The sequence below is a fragment of the Vombatus ursinus genome, unplaced genomic scaffold (assembly GCF_900497805.2).
Source record: "Vombatus ursinus unplaced genomic scaffold, bare-nosed wombat genome assembly UNPS02008996.1, whole genome shotgun sequence".
NCBI classification, from domain to species: domain Eukaryota; kingdom Metazoa; phylum Chordata; class Mammalia; order Diprotodontia; family Vombatidae; genus Vombatus; species Vombatus ursinus.
In genome coordinates, this window is record NW_020948774.1 from 6,111,701 (window position 1) to 6,133,563 (window position 21,863).

General features: G+C 38.1%; 1 protein-coding gene across 6 annotated transcripts in view; it reads left to right on the forward strand.

The window, feature by feature from the left end:
- The window catches only part of CYTH1 (cytohesin 1), a 186,469-nt gene extending 178,624 nt beyond the window's left edge, over positions 1 to 7,845 (forward strand). For all 6 annotated transcript variants that reach the window (XM_027850103.1, XM_027850107.1, XM_027850106.1 and 3 more), the window contains one exon: positions 5,491 to 7,845. In XM_027850103.1, the coding sequence (XP_027705904.1) occupies positions 5,491 to 5,569 (79 nt within the window). In that variant the 3' untranslated portion in view covers positions 5,570 to 7,845. The remainder of the gene's footprint in view (positions 1 to 5,490) is intronic.
- Positions 7,846 to 21,863: the final 14,018 nt, after the last annotated feature.

The window sequence follows — 21,863 nt, forward strand, 5'->3', positions numbered from 1 at the left end:
AAAATTATAAGGTGACTAGTTGAGTGGATAGAGCACTGAACCTGGAGTCAGGAAGACCTAAGCTTGGTTAACTGTGAGCTATGTGATCCTATGCAAGTCACTTAACTTCTCACCCTTAGCTCTCTCATCTATAAAATGAGGTATCGTTATTATAACACCTACCTCACAAGGTTGTTGTGAAGATAAAATGAGAGCATATGTAAAGCACTTTGTAAGTCTTAAAGCACTATATAAATGTTAGCTATTATTCTTCCATGTTTCTAAAATTTTCCTTTTCATTTGGTTATTCATGGATTATTCTTCTTTAGTCCAAGTAACTTTCTTTTCCATTCTGAATTTTTTGTATTTTTCTGTAGTTCTGATCAGTTCAAGCTGCATCTTACTAACTTTTAATTCTTCACTTTCACAAGAATATTATCTGTTTAGATCTCACAAGTATTTTTTTTCCGTTTCTGATGATGCCCATTATTTCCTCCTGCTCTTTGTCTTTACTACTGACACTATCTTGTCCTTTCTAATTCACAGTAATAATACTGAAAGGAAATTAGATGATTTATGTGATACAGAGAAGCAGCTTGGTATAGTGGATAGAGGGCTGGCCTTGATGTGAAGAAGACCCTACTGGAGTCTTGTCTCTGACACATACTAACTGTATGACACTGGGCAAATCACTTAACTTTTCAGGACCCCAGGCAATTCTCCAAGACAACAAATTTCAGAGAAGATGTTGATCTGCATTGACAGATAAAGTTTCCTCAACTAGAATTCCATATCCCTATGAAATCACAGATCTAGATCAAGAAAATAAAGAAAATGAGTTTTTAGGGAGAATGGTGTTATTAAATGCTGTCATAATTACATGTGTTTTTAATGTTTCTGAAAATATTTGTGTACAAATTAAATTTTTATAAATCCTTTTAAAGTGTAATTTTATATATGCAATATTCTTTTAGGAAACATGCCTCTTTATTACTCTTTTTCATTAGAAGTAGCTGGATAGAGCTTAGAACAGTGGATGATAGAGGGCTGGCCCTAAAGTCAGGAAGACCTGAGTACAAATCCAGCCTCAGATATTTTTACTAGCTTCGTGACCCTGTGTTAACCTCTATTTGTTTTAGTTACTTCAGCTGTAAAATAGGGAAGATGATGATGATGATGATGATGATGATGATGATGATGATGATGATGATGATGATGATAATAATACCTACCTTGCAAGGTTGTTTTGAGGATTAAATGAGATATTTATAAAAGTGCTTAGCATGGTGTCCGGCACATAGTAAGCACTATATAAATGTTTATTCCCTTCACTTGTAGTTTAGGTGAGTCTTTTGCTTCCATTATGACCCCCACTATAACAATTTTTCTGTTATTTGAATAGAAAACTCCTAGTAATGTGACAATATCTAGAAATTGCATTTTTTGAATTGGCATTATAGCACATTAGCATTCTCTCCTCCTCTATATTCTTCTTTAAGATTCCTTTCAAATATTGCCTAGGTTATCATGAACTCTAGAGGTGATCATGCTGATCATTCTTACTGCCTCACAACCTATTAGGACTTAGGATTTCCCTTGATGACTGCTTGTTGTAGGCTTACATTTCATATCCAATCTGTCACTTTTGGATGTCTGTCCACTGTATTCAGAACCATAGATTTAGAGTTGAAAGGGACCTCACAGAACAGCTAGTCCAGCTTTGTCATTTTACAAATCACAGAACCGAGGTCCAGGAAAGCTTGTCCAAGTTCATGTAGGCAGCAAGTGTTGCATCCATGTCCTTGGACTCTACAGAGTCAGTTCTTTTTCTACTGGACTTTTTTCTACTTCCTCAGGGACCAAATGGTCCTAACCTTATTGTATTAAACGAATATGGTTTACCAGCTGTTTCCCTCCTTAGGTAACATTTATCTATCAGCAAGACAATTTTTGCTTGCTTGCTTTTGCTGGGGTAGGCAAGGAGAAAAATCCTAATGGAAGAAACCCCTTTTACAGGAGGGGGAGAGAGAGAGAGAGAGAGAGAGAGAGAGAGAGAGAGAGAATGTGACTTAAAAGAGTTAGAATTTAGAAAGCATAATTATACATGTATAAACTATATCGAATTGCTTTCTGTCTTGGGGAAAGGGGAGGGAGAAAAATTTGGAACTCGAAAAATCTTTAAAAAATGAATATTGAAAACTACATGTAATTGGAAAAAAAATAAAATACTGTTAATTGGGAAAAATTATTGAGGACCTCCCCCAAAGAGCTTTTATTTATGTGGGTTTATAGCCATGGTATTTGTCATATTAGAAATTAAAATGTCTTGTTATTATTGTGAAAATAGCTTTGACCTCATGAACCCCCTGAAAGAGTTTTAGTGACCCACCGAAGGACCCTAGGCCACACTTTTGAGAGCCTGTGGTATAGAGGAAATTGAAAGATGGTTAAGGGACGCTAAATGAAAAGGAAAGGAATACATGTGTACAAATACATATGTATCAAAAATCTCTGGAGAGTGGCTGTATGGGTTGAAGGTAGGATTCAAATCTTTTCTCTTAACTAAAAAGGAAAAAAAAAAGGAAAAAGGATGAAGTATTATTATGAGATTCTTTCCTTTTTCTTCCAGCAGATTCGTCTACAATTTTTTCCCTTCCTTAATTCTACCTCAATACATTTTTAAAATGTGCACTTCTAATTAGCATTAAAACCCAGTAAATTTTCCATTCCTTTAAAAGAAACTTTGACAGTTAAACAACATTAACCATTTTTAAAGATGGCTTTTTAAAGTAATTTTCAAAGTAATAAACTAACAGTGCAATCCAATACCTTTCTCTCTAAACATTAACTTTCTCTTATGAGTTAACTCTGAATTCTAGGTTACAATCCTTCTGAATGTATTTCCTGCAAAGCTTTCAGAGTTAAAGCAACATAGGACTAAATAGTGTAGTTTTTCCTTAGAATTTCCAGCCATCTTTTCTGTCAGTCATGCACAGTGAATGGACCGTCTCTTTATGCTGCATTATAATAATAATGTTTGATATTTACATTCTATTTTACTGTTAAATACACAATTTCATTTGATCCTGACAGTAACCCTGTGAGAGTAAATAATACACAGACTACATAGGCTTTTCAAGCTAGTTACAAAAGACCTTTGTTTTGGTAGGCCTGACATATTTTGAGCTCCAGATCATCAGAGCTATTTTTATTTTCTGCAAAGTTTCACCTGAAACTAAAGAAATGTATTTGATTCTTTTCACCTGGTACTTGAGTTTTACTATCAAAGTAACTTGAAAAGAAGTCTACATCATCAGACATTACTGTTAAGAATAGCAGTAGAGAATCACCTGCAGGTTATTTGGGCTTTTCCATCACTACCTCAACAGTTCAAGCTCAAGTCTGTGAGCACTTAGTATATTGGACTTGGATGTAGGCCCAAGAGACCTAAGTTTGAATTCCAGCTCTGACAGTTACTAATTATGTGACACAAACAATCCACACATCTAAGCTAGTACTACTTAAATGTCCGGTGCACATGAGGTTTGTTCATGAGAATCCAGCAAAGAGAACAATATGATGATAGAACTGTATAGAGGTTTTTTCATATTTGAGTGGGTAACCAATGCCCCACCAAAAGTCACAGAGCAGGCTAAACTTTCCTTTCATCAGATCTCAGAAAGTGAGAAGTAGGCCCCAAGGCACTGCATGTTTCTTTTTGTCCTTGGCAGCAGGCTGCTTTGGTAGCAGTGGTACTTGCAGTGTTCTCAGTAACACTAAGTTCCCTTCTCCCCACACATCATTTCTCCAAAGAAACAATATAGTAGATGTGTTCCCAGCCCACAAAAATCTCTTTAATCCATAATGTAGCTGATAGCTCATTGCATTATTTCTTAAATAGGATTTGTGGCCTTATAGTCGTCCTACACAGAGATGCAAATTCAGGATTGAAGTTGCAAACTTTTATGTTTGCAAACATTTATGGTGTAAATTGTTCAGAACTTGAGATTTTTTTCCTATAGAAATGATATTTTAAATGATGATTATTTTTCTTGTCAGTCCACAAAAAATCTTTTTGTGCCATAATATACCTGAAGCTGAGTACTCCAGAGCCTAATCACTGTGTTTCACTGGGATTCCTTATTTGGGGAAATTCAGGGACCCAGTTTGGGAGACAAGGGTCACATAGACTCCCACTGCAATGAGACTGTAGATTTTTCCTACTCTCCTGTCCTCTTGCCCTGCCATCTACTAAGCACTGGAATTGGAGATGCTACAGCTTTGTGTCTGTAGATTGGGCAAGGGCGCCAACTGGGAACTAGATGGGGGAGGGGTGTGAAAAACTGAAGATGTAACTCTGTGGCATTAAAGTTTAAGGCCTCTTGCTACAGAGCTAGCTTCTCCTTTCTTCTGTGAATTCCAAAGATTATCTTACTCACTTCCCTTTCTACTATTATTTCTTGTTGCTTCCAGCTTGGACTTTCCTCCTTCCTCATCTCCCCAATGAAACAAAATGCTCACATCTTCTTCCCCAATTTATCCCTATGCTATTGCCCTCAGTGCAGGCACATAACCTTTTGGGCGGAGGTTCTCTAGGTGTGTTTACTGTCTGTAATAGAGAAAAGGGGGAAAAAAGCTACATCTTATTCCTGGCTTACTCCTTCCATCTCAAAGAGAGAAACTGTTCAGTGGGGAACATATTTGTGTTAAAAATTGTTGAGAAAAGTCTGATATTCAGTATATGTGGGGAATTGAGACAAATATATAGAACCAAGAGCCATTCTCCAATAGATAAATGATTGAAAGGACATGGACAGTTTTCAGAAGAAGAAATGTAAAAGATCAGCAGTCATTTGAAAAATGGTACTAGTCACAGGTAATGTCATTAAAGTTTGAAAACTCCTGTAGTTTTGTCTCATATCAGCAAACTGGCAAAGCTGATAAAAGACAGAAGCACTAATATTAGAGGGATTGTAAGAATATAAGCTGGTAGAACTGTGTTGGTCCAGCTGTTCTGGAAAACACTGGAATTGTACCCAAAAGTGACAAACTTTCACTTTGACCTTGTGATCTCACTGCTGGTCTTATTGCCTAAGGGGGTCAAACACAGAAGGACCCTATATATATTCATATCCATTTCAGATGAGTAAAAAATTCAAATGATATGTAATTTACTTTTACTGATGAGCCAGAGATCTTCACCAGAACTTAAGGATTAAATGTTTAGATGAATTAGAATAACACCAGAGGGTAAAAATATAAGAATATCCAGTGGTTTTGCTGTCATAATTAGCTTAAGAAGTGATCACAACTTAGAAGCATTCAGTACTTTCCCACCTGCACAGCAAGATGAGGTACTGGTCTGAGTTGACCGTTAGGGTAGACCAGTTGGGTACATAATCTTGTATCACATGATACCAAGATGGAATTTATTTGCTTATAATTTTCGATTGATATTTTCTCTACTATTGTTCATAAGCCAACATCTCATTCTCCACTTATATGTTTCAGAGCAGCCATCAGCAGGGATCCTTTCTACGAGATGTTAGCAACAAGGAAGAAGAAAGTTTCCTCTACCAAGAGACATTAAGAGCTTGTGCCAGCTTATTCGGACCAGAATCTTACAGTGTGAAGAATTCTTGATTGTCTCCCTCTGCCATTCTACACATGGGGAGAGAGAGGGCTGCGAAGCAGGAGTATCTTCTGCCACTTAGCATCGCCCTGAATTCCTAAGGACCAGCTTCAGCTTTTGCAATTTTTTTTAAGCAAGTGGGGGGAGGGGTTGGGGTGGGCAGTTATCAGTTGAGGAGAAGAGGGAACCTGAGCCCTTTTAAGGCATGGATTCATAATTTTTTTCTTTGGAAAAGAACAGAGCAAATCAGCTTCCCTGCAAGTCTCTCCACTCAGCAGGTCTGATAGCAGAGCTTGGAGCCAACCATTTACCTCTTGGTTATTTTTCCTGTGAAGAAGCCTTCAATTCCTGCACCATAGGTACATTTATAAATATATTATATGTTAAAGTGAAAGGTGAGATGGAAGAGATAAACCACACACCATAAAGATATATTTTTGGCTTTAAAGAAGTTTGCCCAGATGCATCATTCTCTGTCCAGTCTTGAAGACTCCCAGATAAATTGTGTTCCTCCCTGGGGGAAGGAGCAGCATAGGCAACACAGGTCTCTATCACCAGGCATTGAGAAGGGATGAGGGTAATGCCATTACTACCTCTCCAATCTGCTTTGCATTGTCCTGGCTTAGTGAATTGGAGAATGTCTTCTATAGTTTGAGTAAGCCATTGGGTTTGGGAGAAAGGTGGGGTAAGGGTTGGGGGTGGAGAGTGGGAAAGTGAAGCTTAATGGGGGCCTCAGACTTTATTTTACCCACCTACCAGTGACCCGAATATAGCCACTGGTGTGCTTTGTGGGCCCTGTAGTTGGTGTGGCCACACATGCCATGGGCTGCAAAACAAAATAGAGTTCTGTTGGTGGTGGTGTTTTCTCATTCTCACTGCATATGGGACATTGAGGAAAAGAGAGTGGTTGGAGCGTTTGAGAATATTTTTTTCCTTTTTCAGAATTAATGCTCCTCCTGAGCTTAAAAGGAAAAAAAAAAATCAGCATTTTTCATTGAGCAAAACACCAAATGACCAAAATGATGTGGAGGGCAGCCCCCATGGACACCTGGGCATGACTGACTCAGTTGTCCCATTTTTCTTTTTCTTTCCTTGTTTTTAGCTACTTTCCCCAAAAGCTCTAGTCCTCGTTTTAGAGGAAGGACCAAGTCCTGCTTAGTCTCCTTGAGGCTTTGTTTTTTTCTCCCTCAAATAAATAGTCCTTAGGTACTTCCCTAAATTCATCTTCACACTAGGATCTTATTTGCTTGATCCTACCAAAGGCTTAAACTGAAATTCTTCCTGTATTATAATTCTTCAGGTGGCTTTCTTGAAGTGGGTAGATAATAGTCTGAGCCCATAAAGTGCGACTCCCAGGAACTATCAGTAGTAGCAGTTCCTTATTTCTATAGAATCCAACCTGGCAATCTTAAAAACCCTAAGAATAATTTATCAGTGCATTTCTTCACATATGTATGTTAAGTTACCTTCTAGGACACAAGAAGTTGTTCTTACGGTATAAGGAAGTAACTTTGTAGGCCATTCAGATTCCCAACAGGTGATAGAGCCCTCAGAGCTCTTCATCTCTGAAAATCATTCTGAAAAGGTGTTGGGGAGAAGAAAAGAGCATGGGGATCATCAGTAGTGTCCCACCTAGCCATGGTAATGAATCGCTGAGTTCCCTGAAGTCTAGTAGGTGGTTTAGTGGAATGGCATCAAGTGTTTTTGTGTCTGGACCCTGTTTGGAAGGTATCTGAAAAGAGCACAGACCAGAACCTTCTATTTAAGAGCATAAAAATCAGTGCAAAGAAAGCAAGATTCTGGGAAGTTTGAGGTCTGTTGTTAATATCAGAATTACCCCAACTAGGTTCAGTCCTTTGACCATGTTTCACCTCCCCTTGTGAGTTGATTCAGTGCACTGGTTCTAGTGAGTAAGCTGGGGGTGGGGAGGGTGAGGAGAGGGAGGCAAGTGGATCAGTATTAGTCTATTTATCAGAGATGTAAATAATCTATGTATAGTTTTTCTCCTTTAGATTATTTTGTATTTGGAAAAAAGGTTTTAGGTTTTTTTTGTTTTTTGTTTTTGTTTTTGTTTTGTTTTTGGTGGGAGAGATCTAAAGAGATGAGCACTGCTGACAGGATTTATTTTAATTATTCTGATTTTTTGTTTTTGTTTTTTGTTTTGTTTTGTTTTGCCATGTAAACTAGAGCCAAGAAACTGCAGCAAATAAACTCCAAACCTTCCCTGAGCTGCACTTCTTTTTTGTCTATTGCGTTCTTTCTAATGCCTGGATTGGGATATGGGGATAAGAGAGGGAAATCATTGCAGAGTGTACCATTGTGGGAGAGTGTATCATAATTTCTTCCATAACCTCCCTGGATCTCTGTTTCATCATTTGTAAAATGAGGGTTGAATGTGTTCCTTGTTAAGATCTTTCCTGAATCATATCATTCTAAATTGTGACACTTGTATAAATATAAGGTTGGGAATTCAATTCTTATGAGTTTCATGAGGAAGAAGCAATTGAATGTAGTTTTAATTAAAATTCACCTGGATCTTAATTAAATCAATTAGCAGGGAATGTAAAACTTCAGTACATGTGTTTAACAAGGGGATTGGCCAATGAAGGCCCAGTCCTGAGAACACAGTCAGGGAGTTGTGTCTGAACCCGTGTGAATGCTTGGGAAACCTGCTTCAGGAAGTGCATAATGGTTTGGAATGGAGTGGGCCAGCTCTCTACTTCAGAGCATGCACGGTCTTGCCTGGTGACAACCCACATGGATGCTTGGGAAGCGAACTTCTGGAAAAGAGGAATAAAGGGCCCTACCATCCACTTCAAGTTCACGAACAGGTATTCAGTGATTGCTACCTATTGGCTTATGGCATGATGTCAGAAAGCCTTTTAATTGTCTGCTGAGCTGGAACCTGATGATGCATACAAAAGGCAGCAATAGGCCAAATCATTCTCCTTTCCTTTCCTGTCCCTCATAAGGTGTTAAGATGATTCTGAACTCTTGAGGGGTGGACGGGATGCTCTCCCTCTGCACCAGGCTAGTGGGGACATGTATTCTAGGCAAGCCTGTGTCTGGAATGGGGCTGCCTCTCCTGTTTGTGTCTTCTTTCCTTTGGTACAGGGACTTGTGAAATCTCTAAAGGTTGAAACAGCGATCTAACTGCCAACCCCAGGAAGGAACCATCCTTGAGGAGTGACTTGTAAATCCAGTCCAGTTGTGGATCAGTCTGGTAGCCAAATGTCCTGCCAGTAGAAGCAACTCATCTGGTGGCTGTGTCACACCCAGAAGGGAACTTGTTTGGGCAGATGTTTGTAAGCAGCCTCTTTAAGTTTGAGCTCACTCTCCTCAGAGACTAAAGTAGTATAGAGAAGAGTCTGTCCCCAGTTTGTACTTCAGGTCTTAATGTAGCTTCTTGGTAAATAGCCCTTTTTAAAAGCCATTTGGTAATAATTATTTATTGATAATGTCACGGAAATATTATTTGGTTAACTGATATTGGAGTCCTAATCACTAACAATCACTGATATTAGGGAAACACACTAGAATGGGACATTGAGCCAATAATATTAGGGGAAAAAACCCCACTGTCCCTCAGGTTTAACCTTAGAAGGCTGGGCGGAAAGTTAGGGTACAGGAAACAGGAAACTTGCTATGGGAACCCCACTCACCACTGCTAATGGAATCCTGGTGGAGTGAGGGTGGGAGTGTGAAGGGAACGTGGAGAGAGATATCCCCACTGTGTTCAGAGCTTTTGAATTGCCCAGAGACAGGACAGTTGGTTTGCCTGACACCAATTAGAGATTCAAAAGTTCTAACCTTCAAAGATCTCCATAGCCCTTGTTATTTCCAGGGCTACGAAGACCACAGCTTCTAGGATTCTTAGCATTTAGGCACTTCTTTCTCACACACAGGAAAGTCTAAATAGGGATTAGACCTTTGTTTTTATTAGTGTAGGCAACTTCTGAACTTCAGTCTTAGAAGAGTTGTATATAGCACTAAGTTAACATTAACTTGCCCCTAACTGAGGTTGATATATGTCAGAGGCAAGACTTGAACCCAGGTCTTCTTGGCCTTGAGACCAGCTTTCTAAGCACTATACCACACTGCCTCTCTGAATGCTGCATAACAAATACAACAAACATCTAAAAGAGACTTAACCTCCATTTTAGGCCCAGTTAGCAGGAGAACATGAGGGGCAAAAGAAAAAGGAGACAGATTAATAGGCACAGAGAGGGAAAAAGACAGAGAAAGACATATCTAAAGTTTTAATAAGTTCCTAAGCATCTCAAGCTGTTGATTACTTGTTGGATCAAAGTGTTACCATCTCTTATTACTGATGTTTGAAAATTGTGGTTAGCCAAGTGATCATTATTCATAGCTCTTCCAGTTCTTTATTTTTAAATTCTCAGAGGGATGAGTATATTATTTTACAGCCATTATCAGTGGCTAAAATCATTGTAAGATTACTTCACAGGTTGGATGAAATTGGCCAAAGGCCAAAAGAGCAGTTCCTAACTCTTCCAGTTCCAAAATACAAATCTCCCCCAACTGCCTGGAGCTGCTTTTCTGTCCACTGGAAGAACCATGAGGTCCCACTCATGTTTTGCCCATTAATGTAACAAAAATTAAGCCCACTCAGAAACACACAGGGAAGATTAACATACTATTTCTAGAACAATAATTCTTTTGGGTCTTTTGGAAAAGCATAACCTGGTCCCATTCTCCTTTAGCACACAAGTAAGATTTCATTTGATTTCTTTGTGGGATTTAGGTTAATTTATTTCCTAATTAGATTGCTCCCTTTGAATTTTCACATGTGTATTGTAATATAAGCCTATGGCCTTTGGAGGTAGAGGGTGGGAGAGATACATACATTCTGAAAAGGTTTTCTTTTCAGACTCTCCACAAGACAGTGGAGTCTATGGAAGCACAGCAGCCCAGCTCCCCTACAACTATTTCAACAAGGATTTTTAAAAGCATTAGATTAAGAAATGTTAATGAAATCCAAGGAGAAACTAACGGAAGAAAATTTTGCTGTCTCGGTCTACAAAAAGTGCCGCTAGGAAGAGGTTCCAGCCTGACACAGACTTGGTGTACGATGATACCTTCCAGCTAAGACCAAGAGCCAGAGAAACCTAGAGACTGGACCTGTTTGCTAGGGTGGGGAGAATAGGAACCTATGTCAGTCGTAGCCAAGGACGGATGGTACTATGTTACTCTGACTACAAACTGGGCGTGGAGACTCAGATCAGGAGGACAAGAATAGGAGCATACCAACTCTGGCATAGACCACTTCAAGCAACAACAACCCTAGCACGTTGTACCATGTACACTGTCCCTGTACAGAGAGAGCTGGCTAACTGCTCCTGAAGTACTTGAAGAATACACCGTTACCTAGAATCTACTTCTATAGATCAGCAACAAAGGATACCATAACATTCCTTTCAGAAGTTCACAGAATCTGGCCTGACACGAGGTTCCAATTTAGAAAGTAAGGCTGGAAAAATGAATATGAAAACACTGATGATAAAGAAATTTTATAGAGCTAGGGATGATTGGGACACAAATCCCGAAGAAGAAAATAACTCCATGTCATCTACAAAGAAAAACAGATTTACTATAAGCTATACAGTAGTTTATGGAAAAATGAAGCCAGAATTTTTAAAATAGTCATATAAATGAAATGAGAGAGTAAAGAATGGGAAAGAATATGAGATGCCCAATGTGGAAATTTATTTGATTATCCATAATTGTTAGAAAAGATTTTGTTTGTATTTTTATGTTTCCATTGGAGGGGAGGTGGGCAGGAGGGACAAAAAGTGCTTGTTAGTTATGGAGGGGGGAGGAACAGAATAAAAGTTACACTACAAAGAAAGGAAATGAGAAGTCTTGAGGAAAGAATAGGAAAGAGAATTAATACCTTAGACCAGGAAGTGCAAAAAATATGTTAGAAACTCCTTGAAAATCAGTGTGGATTGACAGAGATCAATGATTCTTTGAGACAACAGGAAATACTAGAACCTAGTCAAAAGATTGAAAAAAAATTAGTAGGAAATGCAAATTACCTCCTATTGGAAAGAACTGACCTGGTAAACAGGTCAAGGACAGATAATCTAAGAACCATTAGACTATCTGGAAAACTCATCCAAAAAATACATATCATATTTTGAGAAATCATGAAATGAAAGACTTATTAGAACCAGAGAACAAAATGAAAATACTAAGAAATCACTAGCCATTTCCTGAAATAAAACTCAAAATTAACACTCTCAGAAACAATATAGCCATAATCCAGAGCTTCCAAATCAAAGAAAAAATACTCCAATCATCTAGAAGCCAGTCTGCATCTCAAAAGACCTGACAACTACCACATTAAAAGAGAGGAAAGTTTGGAAAAATATATTCCCAAAGGTAAAAAGGCTTACAACTGAGAATCATTTATCTGTCAAATCTGAGTATTATTTTACAGGGCTGAAATAAATCTTTAAAGAAATAGAAATCTCCCAGTTATTCTTGATGAAGAAGCCAGATACTTTAACTTACAAACACAGGCATCAAGAAAAATAGAGAAAGATAAATATATTTGAGCACTTGGAAGGGACTATATGCTGAAGGTTTTATATTCTATGGGGCGGGGTGAGAAAAAATTATTCCCTTAGAACCCTAGTTCCTTTAAGGACCATAGTGGAAAAAAGTAAGACAATGCCTGTGAGCAGTTTTGTTATATCTTGATAATCCTTAAAGAAAAAAATAAAAGGGAAGGATAAAGGGAAGAATGAGATAGGAGGGAAGTCATAGGATCATAGATTATAGAATGAGAGAACCGTAGATATGGGGCTATGGGGAATTCAGAGGCTATTGAGTCTAACCCTCTTGTTTTATAAATGAGGAGAAAAGATGAAAAATTGTGACTTCGCCAGGATTACAGAAGTAATAAGTGTCAGAGGCAGGATTTGAACTCTTGTTTACCTAACTGCAAGCCTGAAGTTCTAGCCACTATATCACCTAGCTGCCTCAGGGTAAAATTTAATCATTTTACATAATTGGGGTACATGAGAAGACTGTCTAAACATTGAGGAAGGGAGGAGTGGAGCAGACATCAAATGAACCTCACTTGTCAAAATAACGTTTAACAGACACATTGGTGTAAAAAAAATATCAAATTCAATAGTGCAACAAGTGGTGATAAGGGGAGTGGTATTAAGAAGGTAAATAATACTGCAAGCAAAATAAACTTCCTGATTCCAAGGGGATATTAAAAAGGAAAGCAAATAATTGGACTCTAAAGGGGAGGGAAGGTTCTTCAATTGGGTAATAGACAAATTGTGGTTCATGAATAAATGGACTATTATTGTGCCATAAAAATCATGAAATTATTTCAGGAAGTCCTAGGATGTATGAACTGATGTAGAATGAAGTGAAAAGAGCTAGGAGAACGGTTTTACAACGACAAGATTGTCAAGAAATATAATTTTGTAAGACTTAAGTATTTTCATCATGAAGCGTGCTACCAACCTCACAGAGAAATGGTCAACTGAAGGTGCAGAAGGACTTGCATTTTTGTAATTGGCTACTTTGCGAGGTTTTTTTTTGCTTAACTATTTGTTACAAGAGTTTTTCCCTGCTCTGTTTTTAAGGTGTTGAGGAGGTGAGGGAGTTAAAAGTAATAATGCCAAGAAAAAAGAGAACCCTATTTTTTTTAATGCACAGGAAAGAACAGAGGGAAATTCAGAAGGAAGCACAGACAAGTCAGAGTTTTTAAATGTGAGATTTGTTGTGTCCAAAAGTTTCTTTAAAAATGTGTTATGTACAAATTTCTTTTTTAAAAAAGCTAGTGGTATGAAATTGAAGTTCAGTTTTTTCTGTGTATGTGAACTTTTTTTTTTTTTTGGTATTTAAATTTAGAATTTTTTTTTAAAATAACTACCTTAGAAATAGAAGGTACAGTACACCAGAAAGAAGAAATACTGACTTTGACTCGTTAACGCACATAGCTGTAAAACTAAAGAATTGTAAAGAAAAAAAGATTCTCCAGGAATAAAAAAGGGGAAAAGGGCATATTTAAAGTACAAGAAAAGTACCATTTAAAGTAACATCTGAGGTTCTTTTTTATTGCAAAAGAAAAATTACAATTGGATGAAAAAATACAAACATTTTAAAATTGTATTATGTTCAAAATTATATACATTGAATGACCATATCAACTCAAAAGCACATAAGAGAGTAGACTTTATCAGTAAAAATCATAACTAAAGATATCCCTACAAGTAGTGGAAGAGGAAAGTCAAATTGCCTGAATGATAAGTGTCTTAATAATAACAATAAGCCTTTGGTTAAGATAAATATGTAGGTGTTAGAATAAGATGTTAATTATAAAAGACATTACTTTTTTTATAACTGATATAAATGGCAAAATTAGACTTTGGAATGGTGATAATCATAAAAGGGTATACAATACTAAAAAATTCACATCTACAATCTAGAAGTTCTAAACATACATGAAAAAATCCAAAGAAAAAGAAGCAGAGGAATGGGGAGAGAAGCTGCTATTCCCAAAAGCAAAGCTTCCCTTTGTAGACTGAAAATAGTATTAAACTTCATGGAAATATAAAAACTAATAATTTTAAGTCAGAAATGTAATCTCTTTTACTTATTAACTGAAGTAGTTACAGAAACCTAAAATAGATGGTATTTCCTATAGACAGCACCAAGAACATTAAGAAAACAACAGAAAAAAATGATAAATAACAATCAGCAAGCAGTTAATAAATACTTTGTGCACTGTGCTGGGGTACAAAGACAAAAATGAAACAATCCTGTCTTCAAGGAGCTTACATTCTGTTGTGGGATAAAAGATACATGTATGTACAAAATTAACAAAAGGCAATTTTGAAGGGAAAGCACTGAAGTCTAAGGAGATTAGGAAAGGCTTCATGTAGAAGATAGCACTTGAGCTGAGTTTGGAAATAAACAAGAGATTCTAAGAGGTGGAAGTTCATTCCATGAATATAATAAGACCAGTGCAAAAACAGATGGAAGATGGAGCATTATGTCTAAAGAGGAAAATAAGAGGGCTAGTTTAGATCACAGAGATAGTGAAGGGAAGTAATATGTAATAAAATTGGAAAATGCAAAATTATGAAGGGCTTTTAAATGCCAGAGAAATTTATATTTGATCCTAGAGGTAATAAAGAGTCACTGCAGCTTATTGAGTAGGGAAGTGACATGGTCAAACCCTACACTTTACAAAAACCACTTAGGTAGCTCTAGGCAGGATGGATTGGAGAGAGGAGAGACCTGAGGCAGGGAGGCTAATTAGGATGCAGTTTCCATAGCACAGGGGAAATGATGAGGGCCTGCACCAGAGTGGTGGCTGTGTGAGTGGAAACAAGGGGATATATGTGAGAGATGTTGTGAAGGTAAATATGACAAGACTTGGCAATTGGGAGTGAGACAGAGCGAAGATTCTAGAATGACTCCTAGGTTGAGAACCTAGGTGACTAGCACCTTTTGACAGTAGTAGAAAAGTTCAAGTGAGTGGTGGGTTTGGTGGAAAGATGAGTACAGTTTTACAGGGGTAGGAGATCTGTGGCCTCAAGGCTTCAAAGGAGGATTTGTTCTGTGACATTTGGATTCAGTCAGAGGGCCACACTGGAAGACCTTAGGGGCCACAAGTGGCCTCAAGGCTGCAGGTTCCCCACCCCTGGTTTAGGGCATGCTGAGTTTGATCTGCCTACATGGCATCTAGTTCAAAATGTCCAATGGGTAGCAAGTAATGAATAGGATCCTAGGAGACTGATTAAAACTGGAGTTATAATTCTGGGAGTCATCTGCATAAAGATGGTAATTAAACCTGTGGCAGCTGTTGAGATCACCAAGTGAGAGTCATTGTTAAAAGCATTGTGTGCATCTTTTTCCTAATTCTGATTTCGCTCTATGTCAGTTTATTTCCATTAGCCACACCTGGGAATGGGTTATCTGTGTGAAACAAACAGCTTTAAATAAGGCTTCTGGTGCTAATCTGAAGAATTTTCAGATTCATTGTTTCATATGGCACAGTATATTTCAGTATATTCATGTGCTATAGTTTGCCATTCTCTGTCCAGTGATCTTCTACTTTGTTTCTAGTTCTTTGTGTAGTGGGGGCCTGACTTATGTGTAGACACTATCAACTTGCTAAGATGGTGTATCCCCATGGAGAATGCCAGGAAACTGCTTCTAGGAGAATGCTAAATGTCATGTGAGAGAATTGCCTTGGAGAGAAAGAATGAAACAAGCATGTATTAAGCCCCTGTTATTTCCAGGCACTGTGCTAAGTAAATTGCAATTATTATCTCATTTGATCCTTATAATACCCCTGTACAGTAGGTGCTCTCATTATCCCCATTTTACAATTGAAGAAACTGAGGAGACAGGTTCAGTGACTTGCCCAGAGTCACACAGCTAATGAGGCCACATTTTAACTCAGGTCTTCCTGACTCTAAGCCTAGTGCTCTATCCACTGCATCACCTAGCTGAAACTGGTATAAGTGTGGACATTCTCTAAATGGTTCCAATAGGTGTGGACTAATTCTAGTCAGCTAACCATGTACTGAAGTATTATTCAACTCCTACCTCTAGCTATTTGACCATGGGCTTTTTGACTGTCTATAGAGATATTCAGAAAGGTTTGTTAACTTCAACTGTGGTCTCTTTCTCATTTGCTTCTGGGTGATTTCATTAATTACTTGATTCATGGCATTGGTAAAGGGAGTAGAGTCTCTGAGCAAGCCATAGAAAGCCAGGAGTTGGAGCCTAGTTTCTCATCTCGCATGGCATTGATGCCCCAGGGAGCAAGGAATGATCTTTGAAAGCAAAGATTTAGAACTTCAAAACTCTGGCCTGGCAAAAGGATTCATGTGACAGTAATGCCACATCTGGACATAAACTTGGTGGTACCTATGCTATGTAGGAATTGAGCTAAGTTTTGAGCCTATTCCCCCAAAGACCAAGGTGGTCCCAGAATGTTAGGAGAAATGTTTGATGTTTATTTGTCCTATGTTTAAAATCAATAGCCTTTTGTAAAATCTAATGTGATGCTGAATGGTCACTGGAGATGCTAAGTCACTTGTCCCCTAACAAATGTTTGGGGCTTAAACCAGTGACAGAAGAAAGAAATACCCAAACCCCCTCAGGAGACCTAAGAACCCTGAGGAGGAAGCTGTAACAGACATGTTCCTAAGAAAATGAGACCAGAGTCAGTTAAGTTACGTTTACTTACTACAGAGTGCTGCTATAAATATTTTAAGACCAAAAGCCATTCCCTAGTAAATAATGGTCAGAGAGTAAAAACAAGCAGCCCTTAAAAGAATTGTAAACTAGTAACAACCATATGAAATGTTGCTCCAAAATCACAAATAGAATAATGTGAATCAGAACAACTCTAAGGTTTCACCTCACACCCAGGAAATTGACAAAAGATGTCAATAGTCAATAGTCAGAGGGTTACAGTAATACTAGTACACTAATACAGCCTTTGTGGAGCTATAAATTAGGCCAGTCATTTTGGAGTGCAATTTGGAATGATGCTAAGAAAGTGACTTATTGATAGGTTATGTAAAAACAAGAATAGCAATAAAATTTCTTTGGCAAAAAAAGTGACTAAAATGTCAATACTTTTTGGCCCAGAAATCCTGTTGGTAGGCATGTACCACAAGGAGTCCAAAGATTAAAAAGAAAGTTCCCATATATGCCAAGATATTTAAGAATTGGAAACAGAGTAGATGCCGATCAACTGGACAATAGCTAAACAACTTGTGGCACATGATTGTAATCAATGCAAATGCTGTAAGAAACAATGCCTATGAAGAAATCCACAAAAGCATGGGAGGATATATAAATTGATGCAAAATGAAATAAACCTAGAGAAACAAGATACAATATCTACTAAAGTGCAAATAAAAACAATCAAAAATGAGTTCTGTAAAACTATAATGACCAAGGTTAGCCACAGAGAAAAGATAGAAGAATGCAATCTCCTCCCCTTTTGCAGTGGTGGGGGAACTGTAGATGTGGAATTCTGCATATTTTGGACTTGGTTGATGTATTGGTTAGTTTTTCTGAGCTAGTGTTGGATTTTCTCCCCTTTTTTGTTGTTTTAAAAGATGATTTTCTGGGAGAGGAAGGAAGAAAAATATACTGAGAAATGTAAATGATAGAAACAAAAAATAGTAAAATTGTGTGTGTGTGTGTGTGTGTGTGTGTGTGTGTGTGTGTGTGTAGAGAAAGAGAACCAGGACTCAAGTCATGTGTTGGTGGCCATTCCAAATTGTCTGACAGCTTGTGGCATGGATTTTTGAACTCACTAATGGGCTTACCCATGGACTCTCACACAAGACACTGAAGCAAAACCAGCCTGTGGAGTTCTATGAAGAAGAGCCATTTGAGTAGCAAGGACCAAGAGGAAAACAAGGAGGACAGAGCCCTCCTACATCCAGATCAAGGTGACTGACACTATGAACCATCCAGGCATGTTTCATTTTAGGTCCAGAGAAAACTAGGCATTCAGCTACCGATTGAACAGATGCTTTTGACAGCACTGTCAGTATGCTTATGTCCTGTATATAAGCAGCTGAGATGACACAGTGGAAAGAGTGCTGGGCCTGGAATCAAGAAGACCTGAGTTCAAATCCAGCCTCAGACACTTACTAGCTGTGTGACCCTGGGCAAGTCACTTAACCTCTGTTTGCCTCATTTTCCTTAACTATAAATTGAGGGTAACAATAGCACCTACCTCCAAGGGTTGTTGTAAGGATCAAATGAGATGAGATACTACATGTGCCTGGCATGTAGTAGATGTTTAATAAATGCTTATTTCCTTCCTTCATACCTGTATAGCTATGAATAATGTATCTTTATTTTTTCACTGTAAATAAACTCCTCCAAACCTCACTTTAATTCAGATGTATGGATGGGGGAAATCTTGGAGAAGGAATACATATTGACAATGCGGTCATTTGGGTGGTGACAACATTTGGGGGTGCATGATTAGGGATAAGAGTTAAGAATAGGGCACCAAGTCCAAGCTGGTGAAAGCATTAGGGTTGCTGCGGTTAGAGTACTATCCTTGAAGTAAGTCATGAAGACCCAGGTTTAAATCCTCCCTCTAGCTGTATGACGATGGGCAAGACACTTTAACCTCTCGGAGCCTCAGTTTTTTTCATCTGTTAAAAAAAAATATGTAGAACCTACCCCACAGGGTCCTTGTGAGTCTCAAATGAGAATAATGCATTATAAAGCACTTTTCAAGTGTAACAGGATGCATACTTGACTATGCTGCTGGCTTCCAGCTAGCCATGTATATTAACTCAGACAGATCTGGGCACTTGAGAGATTTCAAAGTTCCTGGCTACTTCTGACTTGCCATGTGTGACACAACGATGAAGGACTCGGGTGCTTTGGGGATGATGAAGTAATACTCTTATTGGCCACTAATCAGGAAGAGCTGATGATTCAGTGGCCCTTTAAAAAGGGAGTGACCCCACCCTTGTTTGTCTTCTTTCTTCAACTCTCCAGGTGACAAGTAGTGGTCCCAGGAAGGATAAGGGGAGTGGCCTCCCTTCTGCCTACTCCAGAAGAAATGTTGAACTGCTCACATGTGGCAGCTTTATCAGATACTCAGCTCGGTGAGCTGAGCCTGGGTTTTAGGACTCTAAGCTGCCTTTTCCATTTTGTATTTCTGAGTATGGACCAAACAATAATCTCAAGATAGATATACTCAGTCCTGGAAGAAATCTTCTGAGTTCAGGAGGTTAGAGCTCTTGGACCCTTGTTCATCAGGGGAGTAGTTGCATCAGAGAAGATACCAACAACAGGGGAACAAGTTCATTTCCCTGGCATGGCTTGACAGAAGATATTTGCTTGGATTGAGTTTTTGGTCAGTGCAGAGCTTTCATATTCTGACATTTGTCTCAAGCTCCTGGCAGAGTGGAAGTTATTATTGCTGCTTGTTTTAAGTCTTTCTCTTACTGTGTTTGTGAGAGCCTTTTGTATTAAGGCTTTTGTGTGTATCTATCTTATGCTTGGTTTATATTGTGTTTAGAGTACCTATCTACTAACCACCCCCACCTTGTGGATACCCTAGACTTGAGCCAAATTCAAGCTTTAAGTAATTTTCCTTGGGATACCAGGGTGGGGGGACATAATGAGCCAAAGAGAAGTCTGACCTTTCTAGTTCCCCAGGACAGATCCTGGTCATGACCACATGTGTGGACTCCCTAAAACAGGAATGAGAAAACCGGGATTATAATTTTGGCTCAGCCACTAATTAGTGGTGTGACCTTGGGCAACTCGCTTCACTGGACTTCACTTTCCTCATCTGTAAAAAGAGCATGAGTCCAAATGAACCCTAAATTCCCCTTCTAACATTAAAATTCTATGATCCTCTGAGTAGTTGAGAGATATGGTCAAATAGTGGATAGAGAGCTAGCCTTGGAAGCAGGACAACCTATAATTGACACATTAAGTCATGCCTCTAACACTGCAATTCTAAAAATGTGACCCAGGGACCCGCGGGGGTCCTTAAAATCAAAAATTGCTTTCATAATAATATTAAGATCTTATTTGTCTTTTTTTCTCTCATGAGTGTGCAGTAGAGTTTTCTAGAGACTACATGATCTATGAATTAAAGATTTAGCTGCAAACATGAAGACTGAAGTAATACCTGCAGAAATGTTCTTTTGCCTTACAAATAGACAAATCTACCGACATGACTGAACTTGCCATTTTGCTTGTGTTCATCTGGTATCTGCACTAGCTAATAGTTGAAGAAGATCTTTTATGTGACTGCTTGGCAACAAATACAAGTGGTGCTAAAATATTCAAAGTGTTGAATATCTTTTTTGAATCTCATGGTCTATCCTTGAACGAATGTCTTAACATTTGCACCAATGGTGCAAAAGCAACTTGTAATTTACATTAACAAAATGTAAAACAATGCTACTCTTCTCACTAATTTTTTTTTGTTTTGGAAAATAGTTATTTTCATAAAAATGTTATTTAGGTTAACATGTAATGGGTTTGTTACTGTTATTTTAAAATGAATTAATAAATAAGTTTTAAAATTATATCAGTTTTAATTGCTAATATTGTAAAAATTGATATATGTAACAAACATAAACAAAAGCTTTTTGAAGTCCTCAGTGATTTTTAATAGTATAAAGAGAACTGCTCTAATACATGATAGCTGTATGATTTTGAGCAAATTACTTAACATCTTAGTGTCCCAGGCAATTCTCTAAGACCAGAATGTTGCTGATCTATTTTGGTGAAAAGTTTTCCTATTGAGAGTTCTCCACACCAATAAAATCACAGTTCTGAATAGTTAGATGCAGTGAGGTATGTATAGGGAGTTGTACCTACAAAGTGGAGATAGGGTGGTAGAAGGGTGTATCCATTCAGTATAAAGCTCAGATTCTCTTCTGTAAGAACTTGATGGTAAATGATAGGACTGACTTAATTTTATTTTTTTTTGCTAAAAACACCTATTCCTGAGTAGGCCAACCATCTATGAGAAGCACATCCTCTGCCAGATGCCACCTCCACCTGCTCATAAGAATAGAAGACCCTCTCCTTTGGGTTTATTCCTAAAATTCAGTTCTCTATGAACTTCCTGGTATTACAGAGAGGCAACCATACTTATTTCACCAAAAGAACAGCAGATTTAATCTAAGGGCTGAGTCTCTGTCTCTCCTCCTCATCTTTTCCTCACATCCCAAAGGAGTTGGAGCTTTCAGAGTTCTTTATTGAAACACAAACATCTGTGAATCAGCTAATACTTTAGTGGCCTTAGTTCATAACTCTCCTTAGTGATGAGGGTGAGGATAGGGCCAGAGGTAGTCCAAGAGAAGTTAAAGACTAACTTCAACTATTTTATAATTTTGCTTTCTAGCAATCCTGCTTTTCTTAGTATCATCTATGTGACTTTCATATAACATGAGAGGCCTGGTTACGTTTGGGGGCTTTTCACCTTTGACTCTAGTCCTTGGTCAGAAAAATCCACAATATATTTTGCCATTAACTTTTCTTGCAAGTGCAGATGACAAAACTTAAGCAATGTTTTACTGATAGGTTAAGGAAAACAAAATAGAAAATAAACTCTCATATGAGAAACCTGTATAGTATCTTAGTCACTGATACTCCCAAGGAAGCAAGGCTCCAAGCAGGCATGACTTCTGCAGTTCTTCAGCAGGTCATTGCTCTTGAAGTCTGGAGCATCTAA